At 22.6% G+C, this 22,745-nt stretch overlaps 2 protein-coding genes across 9 annotated transcripts in view; both read left to right on the forward strand.

The window, feature by feature from the left end:
• The first annotated feature begins 1,004 nt into the window (after positions 1-1,004).
• On the forward strand, positions 1,005-17,550 carry LOC127289382 (protein Malvolio). 8 transcript variants are annotated; one of them, XR_007844158.1, is made up of 13 exons: positions 1,005-1,393; positions 4,909-5,086; positions 5,612-5,734; positions 7,439-7,665; positions 8,182-8,320; positions 8,562-8,717; positions 9,083-9,241; positions 9,360-9,410; positions 9,500-9,885; positions 10,927-11,137; positions 11,419-11,489; positions 16,185-16,413; positions 17,035-17,550. XR_007844158.1 is itself a non-coding variant. In XM_051317294.1 (12 exons), exons 2-12 carry the CDS (start codon positions 4,928-4,930, stop codon positions 17,116-17,118), a joined length of 1,770 nt encoding a protein of 589 aa, XP_051173251.1. In that variant the 5' UTR covers positions 1,005-1,393; positions 4,909-4,927; the 3' UTR covers positions 17,119-17,550. The 8 variants fall into 8 exon arrangements, 3 of the variants coding, with proteins under 3 accessions (XP_051173251.1, XP_051173253.1, XP_051173252.1); XR_007844160.1 differs by having other exon boundaries at positions 17,308-17,550; XR_007844159.1 differs by having other exon boundaries at positions 16,185-16,402; positions 17,031-17,550.
• Positions 17,551-20,898: 3,348 nt separating this feature from the next.
• LOC127289387 (uncharacterized) overlaps positions 20,899-22,745 on the forward strand; it is a 30,583-nt gene continuing 28,736 nt past the window's right edge. Inside the window, exon 1 of the mRNA XM_051317305.1 lies at positions 20,899-20,957. Within this exon, the coding sequence (XP_051173262.1) occupies positions 20,914-20,957 (44 nt within the window). The 5' untranslated portion in view covers positions 20,899-20,913. The remainder of the gene's footprint in view (positions 20,958-22,745) is intronic.

The following is a 22,745-nucleotide window of genomic DNA, read 5'->3' on the forward strand; positions in this document are numbered from 1 at the left end:
CTTTTTAGCATTTTTAAAGTTTTTTTTTTTTTTTTTTTTTTTTTTTTTTTGTTTTTTTTTGTTTGTTTGTTATTTTTACATAACATTCTTTAAAAGTAAATTACAGCTCTGTTTAAAAACAATTTCTCATTACCTTTTGTGACTATTTTCAATTATTATTTTATAATCTTTTTTTTTTTGGTTATTTTTTTACTTTTAAAAAATGCAACCAGTTATACAGACACGTATAATTGAAAAAACCCTATAAAATACAATTTTTTAAGCACTAGTGTATATCTGGTAACATTACATTTTTTTTTTTTTAATTTTGAATTACAATAATTTACTATAATAAATTTTACATTCCATTAAATTGATTAATATTATGAGAGTTGTAATTTTAATTTATAAATTATATATCTAGAATGATAATTTATAATAAAAAAAAAAGACTTTTAAACGAAGTTTGTATAGTAGCCTCACTTTTTCACGAACGAAATTAGTATTGTAAGTTTTTCGTAATACAATAAAAATGCAAATGTCTCTTTGCTTTCCTCAAATGACCAATATTTTGTACAAATAAACTTTTAAGCTGTGAACGAATTCAATTTGAATTTTAGTTCAATGTTATGTGTACCTCCGAATTTAGTATTAATAATTATTAAATAATTAAAATAAATATTGTCCAAAAATTTAAATTTTTCATTATTTTACCGAACAACACACATTTTTTTTTTATTATTATGTTGGTACAATTGGTAAAACTTTCAAAAGTATATATATTGAAGAAGAGAAAATTAAAAAAAAAATTTTTTTTAAATAGTTTTTTATACAATTATATTCTTATGCAGTTAATGTTTACTTAATAAATTGAAAATCAAAGCCTGAATATTTTCTAAAAAAAAAAGAACAACAAAAATGAATGTTTTTTTTTTGAAAATACCTTTTGTAAAAATTATCTAGATAATTTAAACGCATGCGTGGAATTCATCATGCGCAGAATGTAATGCGCAGGTGAAAGATACATTTACATCCGCAGTTTTTTTTTTACGCGTAACGTGGAGCTTTGTGTTGGTTATATTAACAAAGATAAAAAAGATGATAATATGCAACGGATGCAAGTAAATCTGTTATATGTGAGAATGTGTGTTTAAGTGAACATCTTATCCAAGTGAAGGAAACTGTTAAAAACCGTGTAGATTTGAGAATTAAATATTTTGACACGCATATGGATAAGAAAAAAGTGCATTGTTTTCTTTCAGTCAGTGTGATTGTTAATATATGAATATATCAATGAGTTTTAAGTGTGTTTTCATGTTTAACTCGTGAATGTCTTTTGTTTATTGTGCATAATTTTATTTTTTAATAGTTTTATTGTAGAAGACAAATTGATTTTTTTTTAATTCAACAAAAGGTAATGTAATAATTTTCATTTATGAATCTAACAATTCAAAGATATATTCTAAAAAATGAGGTTATATATTTGTTAATTAAATCAATGCAATTAATATTCATTTTCTTTTTTTTTTAATTGTAATTTTAATATTGCTATTCAATATTTAATATTTGGATTCAATTTGAGTAATGCAAAAGAAACGTTATCAAAGTAAGATATAGTTCAAGGGTGAATAGTGAAAATAACCTATAAATGTATAATTGCGTGTACTTTTTTGTGTCTACATTTACTATTATTATTTATGATAGTCAGTTTTGGGAAAATTATGTTTTTTTTCTCTCTTTATAAAAGAAAGAAAGTCAACGGACATTGTTTCAATGAAATAAACGATCGTTTTTTTTATCAGCAGCTAACCACGTGCTTTCTTTTGTAATGTCATATTCTTAAATTGTCACTTTTCTCTTGATATCAAATCTTAATAATTGATGAATCATTTTTGTGCAGAAATATACTTATTTTAATATAAAAAAAAATAATTTTTTTTTCAACTAAATTGAATTTGTCAAATAATTTTTCTGTCTATCGAAAAAAAGATTTTTTACATTTTACTCGTAATGAAAAAAATTTTTTTTTAGATTTCTCATTTTAATTTATTTTCGTTTGTGTTTTTGTCACATTCACGTCTCAATAAATTAAAAAAAAGAAAAAAAATTTTGAAGGTCGCATAAGTACTTTAAATTTTTTTAAAAAAGATAAAGTTGTAATTTTATGACCTTCTAAATTATGTGTTACACAATTTACATTATAATTAACGCAATATTTTTTTACTTAACATTAATTTTAGATAGTTGGTATTTAGTGTACATAATTTAAAAGTTAATTTAGTTATTCTTATATTAATTATTTTTTTTAATGTTTTAGATTTTATAATATATATTATTATTTTTTTATAAATATTTAAAATTTTTGTAAATAATCTTCAACTTTTTTTTTTGCATTATTGAAATTTTGTAATATTGAAAAATAAAATAATTTTCAACTTTTTTTTTTATATACAGATTGAGAAATCAAAACGTGGAACTATAATTATTTTTGAATTTGTTTAATACTTTATATATAACATTCTGTTTGTATATACCTGACAATTTAATCTTCCGTGATATGGAATATTGATAATTGATATAAAGATCAAATAAAAATAATCGGATATTGATTTCATAAATCGAAAAGAAAAATTCTGGGAAGTAAAAAAATTTTAAATAAATATTATAAATACGGAATTTGAGATAATTGTTTTTTTTTTTTTTTACAAAAACAATCAATTTTGAATTTTTTAATATTTTCTTTTCTCTCGTTGCAATTTTATAAATTTTTTTTTTGTATTTATGAAAGAAAGAGATTCATTGAAATGAATTTTTTTCTCACGTTAAATTTATCTTATCTTTTAATTAATTAATCTCTTAGATAGGTGGGTACGTGATGATTTTCATTGAACTGATTCAGAAGTTTATATATATGTGTCTTTTTGTACACATATACAGAGAAAAATATAATAACTTTTATCCTTGAACTACAAGAAAGATAAATTATTATTATTTTTTTTTTCAATTTTCCTTGATGAACTTCAATTTGATTGATTTTTGAAATTATCATTATGTATGTGACAGTCGTTCAAACATACTTTTAATATTTAATCCATATGAATTTTAAAAATAACAGTTTTATAATTTTGTGAGAATATGCAAATTTTTTTTGCAAAATTTAATTTTTAATCATTTTTTTATTCGAATAATAATTATTTATTATTTTTAAAAGAAATATATTTTTTTTTTGAATGAATAATTTTATGAAATTTCGTTTCAATAATATTTCTTTCAATTCGTTTATTGATGAAAAAAATTATTTTAAAAAATATTTTTAGATAAAAATTTTTTACAACTTTCCGTTTTTAAAAAAAAAATTTGTTTCCTAATCGTTGATCATAAACGTTGTATAGACATCAATAATGTTATTATTGATTTTAAAGAATTAAAAAAAAAAGAAAAAAAAAATCCACATAAGCCATTTGAGATCCAAAGCAATTTATTATTGATCAATGTGTTTTAAAATTGTATTTATAAGGAAATAATTTGGTCGATTTGCAAAATTGGTCTCATTAGTCATTTATTCTGACCACAGAGATGTGTTAATTCGAAATTGAGAGAGTTAAAGAAAGGGTAGGGGGGGGGGAGTAAATATGTTATAGTGGACAGTAAAGTTCCTCTTCCCTTTTTTTCTCACATTATGAAAAAATAATTATATATCATTTAATCTTGTTCTTTACTTATATATAAAAAGGCTGGTGGTAATATTTTAATTCTTCACAAATCCTCGATTCATGAAAATCAGTTCAATTTTTCCAATATATACACTCGCTGTAAGTGATAAAATATTATTATTAGTTAATGGCAAAATTAAATATTTTTCAATTTAAAAATCAAAACAAATTTTTATTATAAATTTCAATATTAAATTTATTACATCATTTACAATTATGTTTATAATTATTTATAATAATTAATAGTATTTTTTTTTTTTAATTTATAATTTCAATAAGTATTAATGAAATTTTACATAATTTCATTTTACAATAATTTTTTTTTTTGTAATTTTGAAAATAAATTTAATAATAAATTATATATATTGATTCGAAATTTATTTTTTTTTTCAATTTCATTAAAAATCATTAATTATATAAATTAATTAATAAGTTAATAAAATAATGGCAAAAATTTAATATTTTTAATCTACTATTTTTTAAAATCAATTCTTGTATAGAAAATTTTTATAGTATTTTTATGATGAAATAATTTCAAAGAAGAAGCAATTTCACTGTCTTCTAATGATTATTATTATTATTATTATTTACTAAGAAATTGCAAACTTTCGGAAAAATAGTTTTTTTTTATATATACTTTACGAAATAGATAGTGATTGTGTAATTACGCGGGAAGTCCAACGCTGATGTCAGAATAATTCGAATTTAGTTACATATAGATGTATTATTCACACAATACCATATATATAAATTGAAAATGAAACACGCAGAGTTTGATTAAAAAGAACAATGCGGGTTTACATAATGGAATAAACTTTTTTTTTTTTTTTGTTTTGCAAAATTATACTAAATAAATATAAATTGTATATACATATTTTATGATTTTTCTATTTCATATAAAATGTGAATTATATTAAATTTTTATTTTGAATGTAATTAAAATTTTACATTATAATGAAGTTCACAATGTTTTATGATTTAACAATAAAAATATTTTTTTATGCATAATTTTTAATTGGGAATTATTTTATTTTTGATTAATAAATTTTTGAAAGAAAGTTATTAAAAAAATTTTCTTATTTTCCGCGCGTGAAAAATATGTATTAATTTTTTTTTAATCGTTAATCATAAACTTCAGCGTTGTAAAATTTTATGTGAAAATTCATTAATTTGATGGTATAGGTAAATTAAATTTCTTTTTTTTTTTTTTTTTTAGACGAGTGTTTTTAATTAACATGGAAGGAAATTCTGTTTTGAATGATTTACCAACAGTAACTGGAGTGGTGCCCGAAATACAAAAAAAATCAAGAGCTGGTGAAAATACATCACTCTCGCCCAATAATGGTCAAACTTATTTTGCAAATGAAAAAATAAGAATTCCGGAGAGAAATAGCGTAAGTAATTAATTTTTATTTTACATTGTTTATTTTTTTTTCATTCTAGAAAATGTAGAATATAATATTTTAATAAATATTATTTTATTTATAAAAAAAGAATTTTTTAAAATTAGTTTGTAAATTTGATTTATATAAATAAATGAAATGAAAAATAATGGTTTTAGTTCTAAACTGAATTCTCATTATTGTAAGGAATTATTATATAATAATTTTAATAATTAAAAGAAATTATTAGTTTACCTCCCTGAAGTTGGCTTCGACGCTCAGCGTCGAAAATTATTTTTTCAGAATCAAAAATTTCAAATTAATTTTTTTTTAATTTTTCAATTCAAATAATACCTTGAAAAATACTTCTCAAGGCATTAAGTATGTGAAGCCAAAACCTTTTTAAAAATTTTTTTGATATTTTTGGTCCTATGAAAAATAATTTTCGACGCTAACTTCATGGAGGTATTAGTTTACTATTTTATAATATTAGAATTACTGAATTTTTTTTTTTTGTAAATTAATATTTATTTTCAGAGTGGTTTTAGCTTTAGAACATTATGGGCATTCACGGGTCCAGGATTTTTAATGTCCATCGCATATTTGGACCCTGGAAATATAGAGTCTGATTTACAATCTGGAAAAGTAGCACAATATAAGGTATTTTCTGAATTTTTTAATTTTTAATTTAATTTAATTTTAATATTAATATTAAATTTTCTTTCATTCAATCAATGTGAAATTATAAAAGTAACTACGTTGATGAAGTTTGCAACGTTTATAATCAACGATTGAAAAAAAAAAATATTTTTCACTCAAAAAATAATAACTAATTTTTTTTGCCTACAATTTTTTTTTTCAAAAAATTATTGATCAAGAAAAGTTGCAAAAAAATTTTTTTGGATAAATAAATAAATAATTTTGATAGAAAAATATTTTCTCTTTTCAATCGTTAATCATAAACGTTGTGAACTTCACCGACGTAAGTAACTGTTATGTTTGTAATCATTAGTCTTAAATTATGTAGATTTATCAAACTATCAATTATTCAATGAATTATATTTGTAATTTATATCACTGACAATTATTTATTTATTTATTTTTCATTTTCTTTTTAAACTACTTTTTTGTATTTATTACATTGTTCACAAGAGTTTTTTTTTAGTTAAAAATAAAAAGATTAAAAAAAATTATATGATAAAAATATAAATAAAAATAAATTAACTCAATAAATCATTATTTTTGTAATACATAACTAAATAAATAATATATTATAAAATAATTTTTTCATCATATTCTCGATGTAAATAATTTATTATTTATAAAAAATGACAAAATTATTTTTTATTACTGTATCGAAAAATTACAAGTAATTTGAAATAATTTATATTTTTTATTAGTAATTAATTAAAATAGTGCTAGAGAATTTTCTTTTAATTTCAAAAAAAAAAATTAATTATTTATTTCTTTTTGTTTGCATTATAATTTAAATTATTGTAATGAAAAGTATTTATATAATTGTTAAAAATGTGCGTTTATAAAAATTTGTGATTCCCAAAAGGAAAATGCGCGTATGAAAAAATTTTTATAGTCGGGACACATTAATCTTTTTATGTGAATATTGATAGCTCAACGTAGATTAAAATTCTACAACACTTCCAGGAAGATTATTCACTATGAGGAAAAGTTATTGCAGACGAAAATAAAATTAAAAATAAAAAAAAAGAATGTAACGGGGATTTTTTCGAATTTTAATCATTTTTATTTATGTTTCTAAACGGTTTTCCTGCTTGAAAAATTCTATTAAAAAAAAAAAAAACAATTATTTTTCTTGACCGAGAAAATTAAAAAATACAATCTAAAGATAAATTTAAAAATATTCTGATTATATAATCATAATATGATATAATAATTATATCATATAATAATACATCTTGATAATTATTATTTATATTTTCAATTTTTTTCAACTTTTAATTAGCTTCAATTTAATCATAATTTAATAATTTAATTAATAATTTTATTATGGTTTCTTAAAATATATTCTTCTTGTACATTAATAATGGTTTTAAAAAAAATTTTCAGTTTTTTGAAAAATTAAAATCAAAGAAAATTTACTTGATAAATAGGGTAAAAAAAACATTTTTAATAGGTTAAAAAAAACACATTTTTTTCTTTTTTTTTGGTTGAAAAAAGGAGTGTTTTTTTCCTTTTCGAATAATATACAACTGAAGAATAAATAAAGTGTTGATTCTAATTTTTTGATTAAAAAATAATAACTGGATACATAAGAATTTAATTAATGTTTTTGCTCCCGACATTTTTTAATGAAAAATATGAATGAAATTTTAATGAAAATTTCAGTTATTATGGATTCTTCTTAGTGCAACAGTTTTGGGCCTCGTAATGCAAAGGTTGAGTGCCCGATTAGGAGTTGTTTCTGGACTACATTTGGCCGAAATGTGTTTTAGACAATATAAAAAAGTACCTCGACTTATATTATGGCTAATGATAGAAATCGCTATAATTGGAAGCGATATGCAGGAAGTTATTGGCACAGCAATTGCACTTTTTCTTTTATCAAATAAAAGGTAAATTATTCATAATCATTCTTTTCTTTGTATATTATGTTTTTTTTTTTTTCTTTTTTCTTCATTTTTTTTTTCTTTTTTTGTAACTAAATATAAATTTTAACAAAAATAAGAAACGATTTCTATAAAAATAATTTTCTAAATAGTTTTCTTTAAAATTCTTATAACACTGAATGTTTAATGATTAATATTGAGGAAAAAAAAACTAATGAATTTACCAACTTATCAAATTAATAATGTATGTCACTGTAATTTCATTGATGATGTTGAGGTGTTCAGAGGAAATTATTATTTAACTGCCTTGTAAAATATATAATTATCGCGTGTAGGAAATGTAGATAAAAGAATAATTTTTATTTTTGAATAAAAGAAAGAGAGGAGACGATTTTTAAAGAACGGAAGCTATTAAATGGTAATTATTTGTGGAAATAATTTTTTCTTTAATGCGCTAATTAAGTTTTCTTTTTTTTTCTTTCTAAAGTACATATAAAACATTAATTTGATTTTTATTTTCAGAATACCATTATATGCAGGTGTTCTTATTACTATTGTTGATACTTTTACATTCTTATTTTTGGATAAATACGGTTTGAGAAAATTGGAATTGTTTTTTGGTTTTCTTATAACAGTAATGGCTGTTACATTTGGTTATGAGGTAAATAATTATTATTAATATTTAATAATTTTTTATTTCGAATTATTTTTTATATATTTATATTTTATATTATTTTATTAGGTATTTATTTTTAACGATGAAAAATTTTTTCCCTTCTATATTTTTAATTGATAAATATTTAGATAATTTTTTCGATTTTTTTTTTTTTAATTGGAATAAAAAGTCACTTTTTTGTATTTTTTTTTTTCAATTATAACTGATAATTTTATTTTTCTTTCAGTACATTGTGTCGGCACCTCCTCAATTAGAAATTGTAAAAGGAATGTTTATCCCTTCTTTTGAGGGTTACAATAGTGATGTTTTGCTAAAAGCGGTCGGAGTTGTTGGCGCAGTTATTATGCCACATAATTTATATTTGCACAGTGCACTCGTTAAAGTGAGTTTTTGAAAATAATTGTGTTAAAGAATTTAAAAAAAAAAAAAAATCAATCAAAATTTTGATTAATCGATTTAAAAATTTATTAAAACAAAAAAAATTTTAATCATTTGTTGTAGATGATTTTTTCAATGGATACAAATGAGTTTTTTTTTCTTTTTTTATCGTTCATTTCCAAATTTTCAATTTTTTTTTGACATTATTAAAAATTATATTTTAAATATTAGAAAAATTTTGTATTTTTTTATTAAAGAAATAAAAAAAAAATTCGACTTTAATTTTTTTTTATTTGAGAAATATGGAAACGTAATTTTTTTTAATGGACCATATTTATATGTATTACAAGAATGGATTTTCTTTTTCAGTCGCGAGACATTGATCGTAGACGTCCAGAAAAAGTAAAAGAAGCAAATTTGTATTATTTTATAGAAGCTGCAATCGCATTGTTTATCTCGTTTATAATAAATGTCTTTGTCGTGGGTGTCTTTGCATATGGATTATTTAATAAAACTGGCAGTGAAATAGTGAGTAAATACTTTTACAAAAGATTAAGTCTTAAAAATTTATTTTATTTGATTGAAAATAATTTTATATTTACTGATATTTTTTATTTTTAAATAATAAAATAATTTTTTTTTTCAGTATGAAATCTGCGAAAAGAATAATTTTACTATAGGAATTGACACATATAAAGTGAGTAATATAATAATAATTATTATAATTATACATTAATAATAATAATAATAATAATTTGTAAATGGAATTTTTTTTAATTATTTTAGAATAGAACTGAAAAATTAGACGATGCTGATTTGTATAGTGGAGGAATATATCTTGGATGTCAATTTGGTTTTGCGGCAATGGTAATTTGGGCAATTGGTATTTTAGCCGCTGGACAATCATCGACAATGACTGGAACTTATGCTGGTCAATTTGCAATGGAAGGTTTTCTGAATCTTCAATGGGCACGTTGGAAACGTGTTTTATTTACCCGTTCAATTGCAATTATCCCAACATTTTTACTTGCATTCTATGCGGATATTGAAAAACTCACTGGAATGAATGATATGCTTAATGCGGTTATGAGTTTACAATTACCATTTGCCACATTACCAACTATCGCATTCACCAGTAGTGCTCATATTATGGGAGATTTTAAAAATGGACTGTAAGTTATCTTTTTTTTTATTAATTCATTTTCATTTTATATATAATGAAAGTGCCAGAGATAAATCAAATTTCAATTTAACGAAATTTATGGTTTTTTTTTTTGTTGAGAATTTAAAATTATTACAAACGTAAATAAAAAATTTTATAAGTTAATAAAATTTTCTACTAGAACTGTAAATTTTTTTTTTTGTAATAAAAGTTGAACTTCTTTTATAAAAAAAAAAAAAAATTATCTAAAATTATTTTCAATTCTGTAAAATTTAATTATTGTCTAAAATTTAACATAATCGTTTTGAAATTCAATTATTTTTAAAAATTTCAACTATATAACTCTTTCAAAATTCAATTATTTTTAATAATTTTTATATTTCTTTAAAAATTCAATTACTTTAGAAAAGTTTCAAACAAAAACTCTAAAATTGAATAATAGTTGTCAGAAATTAAAAAGAAGAAAAAAAAACACTACAGCAGTTTAAATTTGTAGAAAATTTATTTCTAATTCAAAATCTTCTGCAATTTAATTATTTAAATTATTAAAAAAAGAAGAAAAAAACAAATTAAATTTCATTAAAATAAAAATAATGTACTTTTTCGACTTTTTTTTACGCATTAAAGTCGATCTAAGGCCTGAATTTTTTAAAACCTTTTTTTTACGATTCTAAACATTCAATTGTTGAGCAATTTTTTTTTCAAAAAAAAAATATTCTAAAATGATGGAAAATAATTTTTTTTTTTGCAAATAACTTTAGATTTTAAATAATTTCAAAAAAAAAATTGTCAACAAATGTTGATTTCGATGAATTAAAATGTCAGTGGTAAAAATAAATTTTTTCTTTTACTTTAAAATTTAAAGCAATTGAATTTTTTTTTTAACTTTAAAATTAATAATTTTTAGATATGTTGAAATATGAAAATTTAGTTGTTTTACTTAAATCATATTTTTTTATTTAGTGATATTATTTTTACTACTATTATTATTTTCATTATTACTTTATTATTATTATTATTTTATTAATAAAGATATTATCATTTTTTTCAGAGGAAATAAAATTGTTGCGACATTATTATCTGTCACAGTAATATCAATAAATATTTATTTTGTAATCAATACTGTTGATGAAAAATTGTCACATCATTGGGCAGTTATTTTAGCTTTTTCTGTTTTTTCAATTTTATATTTGATGTTTTGTGCGTATTTAATAATACATATGGCCGTGAGTATGGGAGCAACGTCTCTTGGCAATCATTGGGTTCGTATTTTCAAATTTTAATTTATTTTCTATTTTAAATATTATAATTAATTCATTATAAGAATTTAAGTTAATTGTTTATAGAGAGAATTTAAATTCTCTAGAAGATAATTGTCGAAGATTAATGCAAAAATAATTTTACCAAAAATATATATTTATTTTTATAATTAATTATTATTTTTTGAAAAATTATATTTTAATAATAATTATTAATTTTAATAATTTTTATTTTAAATTTTTTCTTATAGTTAAATATGTATTTTTTTTTTCTTTTTTCATAGTTTGTCGTCAAATATATTGGCGGTCCAGTAGAAAATACATTTGGATTGTCAAATCCTGCCGTTTATTCGAGGTAAGATTTCATAGGAAATGAAAAAAAAAAAGTCAGAATTATTATTATATTTTTTTATAGAATTTTTTTTTTTAACATAAATCAAAATGCAGTGAATTTTACCAATTATTTTAGAAAATTTAGTATTTATTATTATTATTTTAAATGTAGTGCAATAGCGAGAGATCGTTTTTCTAGTTTTACTATTTCTAATTATTATTATTATTATAATGATTGTAATTTTACACAATTTTTACACTTTTTATTTGTCTAGTAGAAAAATTATTCAGTTAATTTTAATATTCAGTGAAGTCTAAAATTGACTGTAGTTTTAGTATTTAAAACATTAGAAGTAATAGGACTTGCTAAAGTGAAAAAATTAATGTTTCCATTTTTTTAAACTGTTTAAAGTTTAAAATTACTTTTTTTTTACATTAGAGTTTGAAGAAATTATTAATTTAAAAAATTGTTTTTTTATGCAATTTACAAAATTTTTATTTGTATTTTAAAAAACAATTCAGATTTAATTTTTATAAATTAAATTTGAATTTTTTAACTATTATCAGTAAGTCCTTTTACTTTAATAGGATTAGTAATAAAAAAAAAAGTGCTTTCTTTGCTTTTTTATTTTTGTTTGGTGATTAAAGATGCTAATTGGAGAATTTTCTTTATTTGTGTTAGCTTAATTGTGCAAAATACTCGTGAAGGTCAAGACAATTTGACTTTTGCTTAAGTGTTTCTTTATGTTAAAAATGTTTTGTCAAATTTTTTTTAATTTTTATTTTCTTTTTTTTTAATATACTTTCCAGTATATATTAAGGCACTTTTTTTTAAATTTTACCAAATGATATAATTAACGATTGAATGCAATCAAACAACAGACTGGTTTATTATTTTTAAATACCATACTAACACTATTAACTTTTTATTTTTAAGAAACATTTTTTTGTTTTTAATGACAAAAACAAAAATACTCAATTATATATAATAAAAAATTTGTACAGAACACTAAAAGAAAAAATTAACATTGAAAATTATTTTTATTGTTCTGTATATATATATTTTTATTTATTTTTATAAATGATTAACTTTTAAAAAAAAAATTCTAACGTCTTTGTGACTAATCATTGTTTTATTAAAACATAATAAGTAATATATAAGATAATTATTATACATTTAGTGATAAGATTCTTTTTAGACAAGTAAAAGACACTTTTTTCTTCAAAAAAAATCTAAAATTTTGGAAAAGTAATGTTTATATTAATTTGTAATATCAAATTTTTAGAAAATAAACAAAAATTAGTAACAAAGTGTAATAGGTTAATTTTTTTTTTTTTTTTTAATTAATATTTTGTAATTAATTTTTTGATAAAGTTTCATTTGTTTAAAATTTAATTTATTACACTTTCTTCTAATTTTAATTTTCAACATTATTGTATTGAAAAAAAATCAAGTTAGGAAAATTTTGTTATTAATGAATATTTAAGATATATAATAATATCCGTTCAAATATTGTAATTTAGTAAAATGGATATTTAATTAATAGAAAATTTGTATATGGAAAATTTCATATGAAGAAAAAGAAGAAGAATGACGTATAGTTTATATTGGAACCAAAAAAAAAAAAAAAAAAAAAAAAAAAATTGCGACCATGTTTTTTAATATTATACGTTGATAATAATTTTGATCTCTTCCATTGACATTTTACACTGTTGCTATTATATGTTAATAACTGCATGATTATTTAAGATGGCATGAAAAGAATCACTGTTTTTTTTTGTTGAAAAAAAAAATGAATAAATCTTATGTCATTATCAATTTTCATGAGTCACTGTTGCACTTTTCATAAATTTCTATACATGGAAAATCATCTTTTTTTTATTTTTCATCATATCGTGAGATTATTTCGTCTTTTAAATTAATAAATCAAAACCTTTATTCCTCCTATATTTCATTTCCTGTCTATTAAAAAAAAAAAAAAATTGTTTTAGAAAAAGTCTTTGTTCTAATTGAAAATATTAAATTTCGTTGCATGTAATTCGTTATTTTTAGTTATTAACTGAATTTTTTTTTGCTTCTAATAGTAGTTTGTTTTAGTATTCTGTATTTTTTGCACGAGTTTTAAGTGTCACTGTTATTTTTATAGTCAATTAGATTCGTTTCTTTTGTAATTTCTAGACTAGAATTTCATAGATAATTAAAAAAAAAAAAATTCTATTTCTTTTGTGATTAATAAACGATGTAATTTTTTCATAACTTTCTTTTTTTCTTTGTATTCAATTTTATACATTCATTTTTCTATATTTCTTACTATGTCGTAAATGGAGTTCTTTCTGAATATTTTTTTTTTAAATAAATAAATTTAAACTTTATGAATTTTCACCGTGATTTTTATAAAATAAGAATATCTTTATTTAAATTACATATTTATTAATTACATATAAAAGTTAATTAACTAGTTGATAATTTTTTTAAAAAAATTTTTCCTAAATAAAATAAAAATTTTAATTGCACAAAAAATTTTTATTAGAAATTTTGATTTTCTGTAAAATTCAGTGAAATTTTTTAAGGTCATGTGATTTTTTTTTTTTTTTGCTTTCACATGTAAATATTCTCCGCAGATGTTATAAAATACTTAGTAGATTGAGGTAACATTTTATGAAGAGCTCAAAAATAGTAAAAGGATTCGTTGTCAAGTATATGTGACGCTCAACGAGAGAAGGGAGCTTACGTCAAAAAAATTATAGGTTATGTTTGTGATTTTTGAAATATAAAAATACTCAGATAAAATCAACTCAGAAGAAAAAAAAAATTTATGTTTAGGTCTCTATTATATTTTAAAAAAATTCAATAAAAAAGTAATTTTGATCTTACTTTAGAAAGAAATTTTTTATCAAAAAGTTGTCACTAAATATAACCTATAATAAATTTGACGTAAGGTCCCTTTTTTCGTGGAGCGTCATATACTAATATTTTCTTGGGCGCATGATTATTCCCTAAATTTCAATTTCATAATTTTCAAGACATCAAAATTCTTATTATCGAAATGTCATTTCGCATAATTTTTGATATTTTGAAATATCGTTTAACATAATTTTTATTTTGACGAATGACCATTGGTTAGCAGTTTTAAATGTTCGAATTTCAATTATCTAGATTTTTCATCTAATCACATTTCCATTTAGTAGAATTTTTATTGCTTCGAAATATTATTTTACATAAATTTCAATTTTCTAAACTTTATTTGTTATATTATAATTGTTATTTTTCTAAAATCCACATAACCTAAAATTCACTGACACTATTTGCTATTTGACATAATTCACAAAATACAGAAAATTTAAATGTCCTAAATTTTGTTTTGCCGATATATAATTTTTCATAATCTCTATTTCTTATAATAATATTACTGTACATAAGTTCCCATTTTCGAATTTTCAAATAACATATCATCCAATCAACAGAAATTTTATTTCACCTAAAATATCACGTCTTAGTTTTTAAGCAGTTGTTTCCCATCTATGTGTTTTATATTTTTTAATTAAAATTATCGGTAAAGTAGATTAGATTCTACATAAACAAAAGAAAATCTTTATTTTCTTTACCGACAATTTTAATCAAAATATATAAAACACATAGTTGGGAAACAACTGTTTAAAAACTAAGACGTGATATTTTAGATGAAATGAAATGTCTGTTGTTTGGATCATAATTGAAAATTCGAAAAAGGGAACTTATGTACAGTGACTATTATAAGAAATAGAGATTATGAAAAATTATATATCGGCAAAACAAAATTTAGGACATTTGAATTTTCTGTGTTTTGTCAATTATGTAAAATAGCAAATAGTGTCAGTGAATTTTAGGTTATGTGGATTTTAGAAAAATAACAATTATAACAAATAAAGTTTAGAAAATTGAAATTTATGTAAAATAATATTTCCAAACAATAAAAATTCTACTAAATGTAAATGTGATTAGATGAAAAATCTAGATATAATTAAAATTCGAACATTTAAAACTGCTAACCAATGGTCATTCGTCAAAATAAAAATTATGTTTAAAGGCAATTTGATTATTTAAAAATTAGAATAAATGATTATTCGAAAAAATAAAAATTATGTTAAACGTTATTTCGAAATATAAAAATTATGTGAAATAACATCTCAAAAACATGCAAATTATATTAAATAACGATTAGTATGAATGAATTTTAGGTTATGTATAAGCATTCGGAGAATTAATAATTGTGACCAAGAAGAAGTCTTCTTGATTTTGACAAATAACCATTCGGAAGAATGAAGTTTATGCTAAAGAAGTTTTCGGCAAAATAAATATTATGTCAATAGATAATTCTATTATTTAAAAATTAGAATAAATGATTATTCGAAAAAATAAAAATTATGTTAAATGGTATTTCGCAATATAAAAATTATGTGAAATGACATTTCGATGTCTTGAAAATTATGAAATTGAAATTTGGGGAATAATGCGCCCCATTTTTTATATTCAAAATTTTAGCTCAATCTATCAAATATTTTGCGAGAAAACTTACGAAGAACATTTACATGTGTGAAATGATAATAATCACATAACCTTAAAACTTAAAAAAAAATAGCTCCATTCGCAAAAAAGAGAAAAAAAAACAAAGAAAACAAATATTTTCATTTTCTTGAAACTTTTATCATCTCATAACTCTTTTCCTTCTATCCATAGCTTCGTCAACAGTTCGGATCTTTCCTTGGACGCCTAAGCAATTAGCATCAATACGAAAAAGCGAAAGTGCCCAAAGAAATTAATTCTATACATTATAATATCATAAATAGAAAGCAAATTAGCATAATATGAATCGAGAAATAAAATTCGCGAGTTTTGTGATGTCTGTCTGACGTGCCATATATGATACATGCTCCCGTGACTGCTGCGCTGCAAAGGTATGTGTCAGGTGCGTGGACCTCAGGACCTATATGAGCTTTATATTCCAAGCAGATCTCATTTTTTTTTTTTTTAGAAATTTAAAAAATCCCTCATTTTTTGTTCAGTAAAATTTCTTATTTTTGTAAAATTTTTTCTTTTCTAAATTTCTATTATTGTTTAAAAACAAAGTTAGGAATGTGAAAAATAAAAATTTTCATTTGTTCGTTGATATAACTAATCTTAATATAAGAATTCTACAGTCAATTAATTAAACATTTAAAAATATTCGATTTTATAACCTTAAAAAGCAATATAGATTTTAATTTTTTGGTTAAAAAAAATTATATGGAAAATTAAAATTTAATTGTAACAATGAGATTCTGCTCGAAGTATGAAATTTCATAAATCTCATCATAAAATTAGCTTATAAGCAATGAAAATAGAAAAAAGCAAAATCGAATTAAAAATTTTTATTTAGGAAAATAGCTAATAATTAGTTTTTAAAAATCAGAGCTTCGTGTGCTGCCTTGAGTGTGTGTGTGTGTATTTTTTTTGGTTAACAAAAAAAAAAAAAAAAATTGATGTCATTTTCTAAAAGTGATTAACAATATGGTTTTTCCTCTTGCATGTTTTTCTTTGACAAAGACAGTATGGGACTTCTAAAGAGGTGAAGATTTATCAAGAGAATTTTCACGGAGATATTGAACAAGTGAAACTTGTGTCACTAATTTAACACAAGCATTGCTTTTTCCTATATATTATATATATATATATGGACATTGTACTAACTGCGAGTTTTTTTTCTTCATTTTGATTAAAAAAAAAAAGCAACAAAATAATCATCAGTGGGCATTTTGTTTAAAGGTGTTAAAAGGGTTACACTTGAAGAAAGTGAATAAATAAATTATAAATTGCATTTCAGAACAAATCCAGCATTTTCAGCTGATGAGGCCTCGGATAGTAATAATATCTTTTCTATGAATCAAACGATAAACTAAACTAATGAGATTTTTTAACAACAGACTCGACGAATTTTTACCTCTGTAAATTTATAAATGTAAAAAGAAACTCAAGTTCAACGAATGTTGAACCTTTATTGTAAATTAAGAAAAAAAAATCTTGTATCTATATTGTATATAAATGACAATAAATATTTTAGGTTTTATTACAGTGCTTTAATTTATTTTTTTTTATATGAGGGCACACCATTCCAACATATCGTTGACAGTTTTAAATAATATAATTTGGTTCGTTCCGATAAAAGAATAAAATTCATTTGATTAAGGGTATGTCCAACATGTGAAATGTAAACAAACATGAAATGTAAACAAACCATGCACATTTTTTCGCAGTTCTCATTTGCGTAGAAAATAAAAATTTGTCGTTTTCTTTATGAAAATGGTAAATTAATGTATTAAAGTTGGTTACTATACTTTATTTAACTAATTATATGAAAAAATAAGTACAATTATAATGAAATGAAAAGTGCACTGAATTAGCAATTTTTTCAAGGTTTCGAAAAAAAAACCATTTGAGTATATCTGAGGCACGGACGTTGAGCGCCTAGGTGGGAGAAGAATGTTGAGCCATTGGACGGTCACATCTTGGAAAGGGTAAAATTCTGAAATTTTACCCCTTCTCTCACTTTCTCCCACCTAGGTCCTCAACGTCCGTGCCTCAGATATACTCGAATGCTTAAATTTTTCGTAACCTTGAAAAAATTCATATTTCAGTGTACTTTTTATTTCATTATAATTATACTTATTTGTTCACATAATTAGTTCAATAAAGTATAGTTACCTAGTCTAATATATAAATTTACCATTTTCACAAAGAAAACGAAAAATTTTTATTTTCTACCCAAATGAGAAGTGCGAAAAAAATGAGAAAATTGCTAATTTAGTGTACTTTTAATTTTATTATAATTATACTTATTTGTTCAGAAAAGTTGTTAAAAGAAGTATAGTAACCTAATACAATATATCAATTTACCATTTTCACAAAGAAAGTTACAAATTTTTATTTTCTATTCAAATGAGAACTGCGAAAAAATGGGTATGATTTGTTTAGATTTTGAACAGTTTTTTCGCAGTTCTCATTTGAATAGAAAATAAAAATTTGTAACTTTCTTTGTGAAAATGGTAAATTGATATATTGTATTAGGTTACTATACTTCTTTTAACAACTTTTCTGAACAAATAAGTATAATTATAATAAAATGAAAAGTTCACTGAATTAGCAATTTTCTCATTTTTTTCGCACTTCTCATTTGGGTAGAAAATAAAAATTTTTCGTTTTCTTTGTGAAAATGGTAAATTTAAATATTAGACTAGGTAACTATACTTTATTGAACTAATTATGTGAACAAATAAGTATAATTATAATGAAATAAAAAGTACACTGAAATATGAATTTTTTCAAGGTTACGAAAAATTTAGGCATTCGAGTATATCTGAGGCACGGACGTTGAGGACCTAGGTGGGAGAAAGTGAGAGAAGGGGTAAAATTTCAGAATTTTACCCTTTCCAAGATGTGACCGTCCAATGGCTCAACATTCTTCTCCCACCTAGGCGCTCAACGTCCGTGCCTCAGATATACTCAAATGGTTTTTTTTCGAAACCTTGAAAAAATTGCTAATTCAGTGCACTTTTCATTTCATTATAATTGTACTTATTTTTTCATATAATTAGTTAAATAAAGTATAGTAACCAACTTTAATACATTAATTTACCATTTTCATAAAGAAAACGACAAATTTTTATTTTCTACGCAAATGAGAACTGCGAAAAAATGTGCATGGTTTGTTTACATTTCATGTTTGTTTACATTTCACATGTTGGACATACCCTTAAGGGTATGTGGGCACCTCCCACGTGACCTAGTATGGGAAAATGTGTTTTGGTAGTATAAATTTCACTCAAAAATGAGAAAAGATTTTTGTCTAAAATTTTGAGGGATGATAGATTAGGGTACAAGGAATCTTGTTGTTCTCCGAAAAATACATAATTTTGAGTTTAATTATTAAAAAATGAAGTTTAAAAAGTGAGATTTTTAAACGAAAATGAAAACAAAGATGGCGGCGCATACACAGACGTTGTTTCAGTGTGTCAGTGCTCCAGTAAACAGCGCCAATTCGAGCAAGTGGCCACTGAAGGAACTACGATTAAATACATTATTTTACTATTTATTGCTTTATTTTTATTATTTTCGCGTTAAGTTATATAGTAAATGAGAAGAATAGCGAGATTTCTTGTACCAAACAAAATCATTTTTCTAAAATTTTAATCCGAAATCATTTTTTATTTCAGAAAAAGTTTCAAATCACATAAAACGTTCTTCGCCCACATACCCTTAAGGCCAGGTCCAAGTGAGACAGCGCCATCTACATTAAAACTATAATTTTGGAAAATTTTCAACAGTCTTTTCTCGAAAACAAGAAGGTAAAATGCGTTTTTCTTTATGAATAATTGATTATTAGCAAGAAATACACCAGCTAAAACTTTTTTTTGGGTCAAAATGATGAACAAATTTTCATGTCGATAAATTAAATATGAGCAGTTTTTTCATAAAAACTGTAACAGTACAATTTCCATTTGGAAAATTAATAAACGTTTAAACAATACACCAGCTAAGATTCACCAATCACGAAAATAACAACAAAAAATTTTATTACATATTTAACATATGGACACTGTTTTACTGATTGTGACAGCCCTTTGGTAGATTATGTATTTCAGGTGGTTAGCAACAGCGCCAATCTCCTCCTTTTGGCAAAATCGCGAAACATCTGGTGACATATATAACCTACTACCAAATGGCTGTCATAATTAGTAAAATATGTTATGTTAAAAAACTTTTTTTTTGTTATTTTCGTGATTGGTAAATCTTAGCTGGTGTATTTTTTAGCGTTTATTAATTTTCCAAATGGAAATTTCATTTTTGATTGTAATTTCTGAGAAAGTACTGTTACAGTTTTTGTAAAAAAGTGCTCATATTTAATTTATTGACATGAAATTTTTTTCATTATTAATTTAACTTAAAAAAAGTTTTAGCTGGTGTATTTCTTGCCAATAATCAATTATCCATAAAGGAAAAAGCATTTTATCTTCTTGTTTTTAAGAAAAGGCTGTTGGAAATTTTCAAAAATTTTAGTTTCAATGTAAATGGCGCTGCCTCACTTGGACCTGGCCTTAAGGCTATGTGGGCAAAGGACGTTTTTTTGTTGTTTCCAACTTTCTCTGAAATAAATAATGATTTGGGGTTAAAATATACAAGACTTGATAAAGGAGGGTGCAAAGCATAGGGCTGTTCTTCTCATTTACTATAACTTAACGTAAAAATTATAAAAATAAAGCAATAATTAGTAAAATAATGTATTATATCATAGTTGATTCAGCGGCCACTTGCTCGAATTGGCGCTGTTTACTGGACCACTGACACACTCAAGCAACGTCTGTTTTCATCATTATTAATATTATATCATTTAAATATAAACATTTAAGTAAAAATGGTTTTAGTATATATGTGAATGCTGTGGAAAAAAAGTTGCAGAACGTATTTCTTCTTACAAAAGTGAGTACATATTTTAATTTATTATTATTAATGAAGTGGTCTAATTTTTTAGGTTATATGTTATTTTTTTACACTGCACTGTAAAAAATCAAAAAAATTAGCTCAATCTACCTATTAAAAATTTTACAAAAAAAACTGCAAAGAATATTTACATATATACCTGTAAAATAAATACACCCATCTTAAATTTAAAAATAATAATTTTGTTAATTTCGCTTCATTTCGCTGTATCTGTCATCAGCTGTCACAGAAACAACCCATTCTCTCGGGCCATTATGTGTTTTATTACTTCGCGACCACCATTGAATTTTGAAAAAAAATTTATTTTATATATATTTTTCCCATAAAATACTCCCGAAATGAGAAACTTTTTTCCTGTAACATTTTTCGATTGAGACTTAAAGAAAAAAGTTATGATTTTTTTTCAATTTATTAAAGATAATAATAATAAATTGAATATTTATAGAGGGTGAAGAAAAAGTCTAAAGCCTTTAGTCTTGTCTTTCGTCTCTTGTTTGATATTTTGTTTTCTTGATTACTCGAATAAATCTTAATGAATCGGTCTAAAATTTTGTACACTTTTTCAAAAGGTCAAAATGAAGCCTAAGATTAAAAAAAAAATTTCAAAAAAAATTCCAAAAAATTTGTTTTTATATTTTTTCCAAAAAAGACTCCTCAAATGAAACACTTTTTTCCTCAAATATTTTTCAATAGAGACTAAAACAAAAAAGTTATGAATTTTTTGAGTCTGACATTCAAAATGTCGAATCCAATATGGCGAATTTTGAATTCGGCCAATTTTGATCCATTTTGCTTCCTCGTGGAGGAAGCTTTGTAGTCCTGTCGTTTATAAAACTTTTCAAAGTGGCGGAAACAAATTTTTTTCTTTATAGAAACATGTTATATGAGATCCTGATCAATTGTCCGGATATATGTAAGTGTGTGTGTGGATCCCTTTTTTGTTTAGAAGATAACTTTAACAGGTTTTAATGGATTTAGACAAAATTTGGTAGGCTCATTTATCATATTAATATCTCAAATCTGACCACAGAATTTTGAAAAATACCCCAAAAAAAAAATTTTATCGTCTTTTTTTCAAAAATTTCTTTTTAATCGAAAACATTTTTAAATAGAAAAAATTAAGGTTATATATAATAAAATCGTATTCCTTACGTCCAGACAAATCGATCGGTATATGTAAAGTACACATATGAGGTAAATTTAAAGAATTATTGAAAGTTAAAAAATCAAAAATTCACATTTTGGCAATAAAATTTTGCTTTCTCCACGAGGAAGCAAAATTTTTTGCTGATCGTAAAGAGGAAGCAAAATGTTCATGTTATGAACATCTGAATTTACAACTTGTTTCTATTATATTGAAGCTGACATTTATAATATTGAAAATCCGTATTCAAATTCGCAATTAGCGACCCCAAAAATCCCCGAGTAAGCACTGTTAATCGAATCCGCACATTTTTAATAATTTTAATCCACCTTATTGGATCCACCATTTTTAATTTTGAACAACTAATATCAGATTCGTAATCAGCAACCCTAAAAATTTTAGTATACCAAGTTTTATGAATATCTGTTAAAATGTTTTTCAACACACTTTTGGTCCAAGTAGTGGAAATCTTGTCGACAGCCAAGGGGTTAAAAAATCATAATTTCCTTTATTTTTATCATAAAAATATTGATATGTTCTTATTCTTTATATATTCATTTAAAGTCATTAAAATTCTGAAATTTTGAAATATTCACATATCGAAAATGACTACCTAAAAAATT

The sequence above is a fragment of the Leptopilina boulardi genome, unplaced genomic scaffold, assembly GCF_019393585.1.
Source record: "Leptopilina boulardi isolate dan_hultmark-lab unplaced genomic scaffold, ZJU_Lbou_2.1 LbouV2_408, whole genome shotgun sequence".
Classification (NCBI taxonomy): domain Eukaryota; kingdom Metazoa; phylum Arthropoda; class Insecta; order Hymenoptera; family Figitidae; genus Leptopilina; species Leptopilina boulardi.

What these genes read in the sequence shown, in the direction of transcription:
- LOC127289382 (XM_051317294.1), top strand. Translation starts at nt 4,928, where the DNA reads ATGGAAGGAAATTCTGTTTTGAATGATTTACCAACAGTAACTGGAGTG. An exon ending in TTTCTTTTATCAAATAAAAG is followed by an intron (nt 7,666 to 8,181) that starts GTAAATTATTCA and finishes TTTTATTTTCAG; the next exon opens with AATACCATTATATGCAGGTG. An exon ending in CTGTTACATTTGGTTATGAG is followed by an intron (nt 8,321 to 8,561) that starts GTAAATAATTAT and finishes TTTTTCTTTCAG; the next exon opens with TACATTGTGTCGGCACCTCC.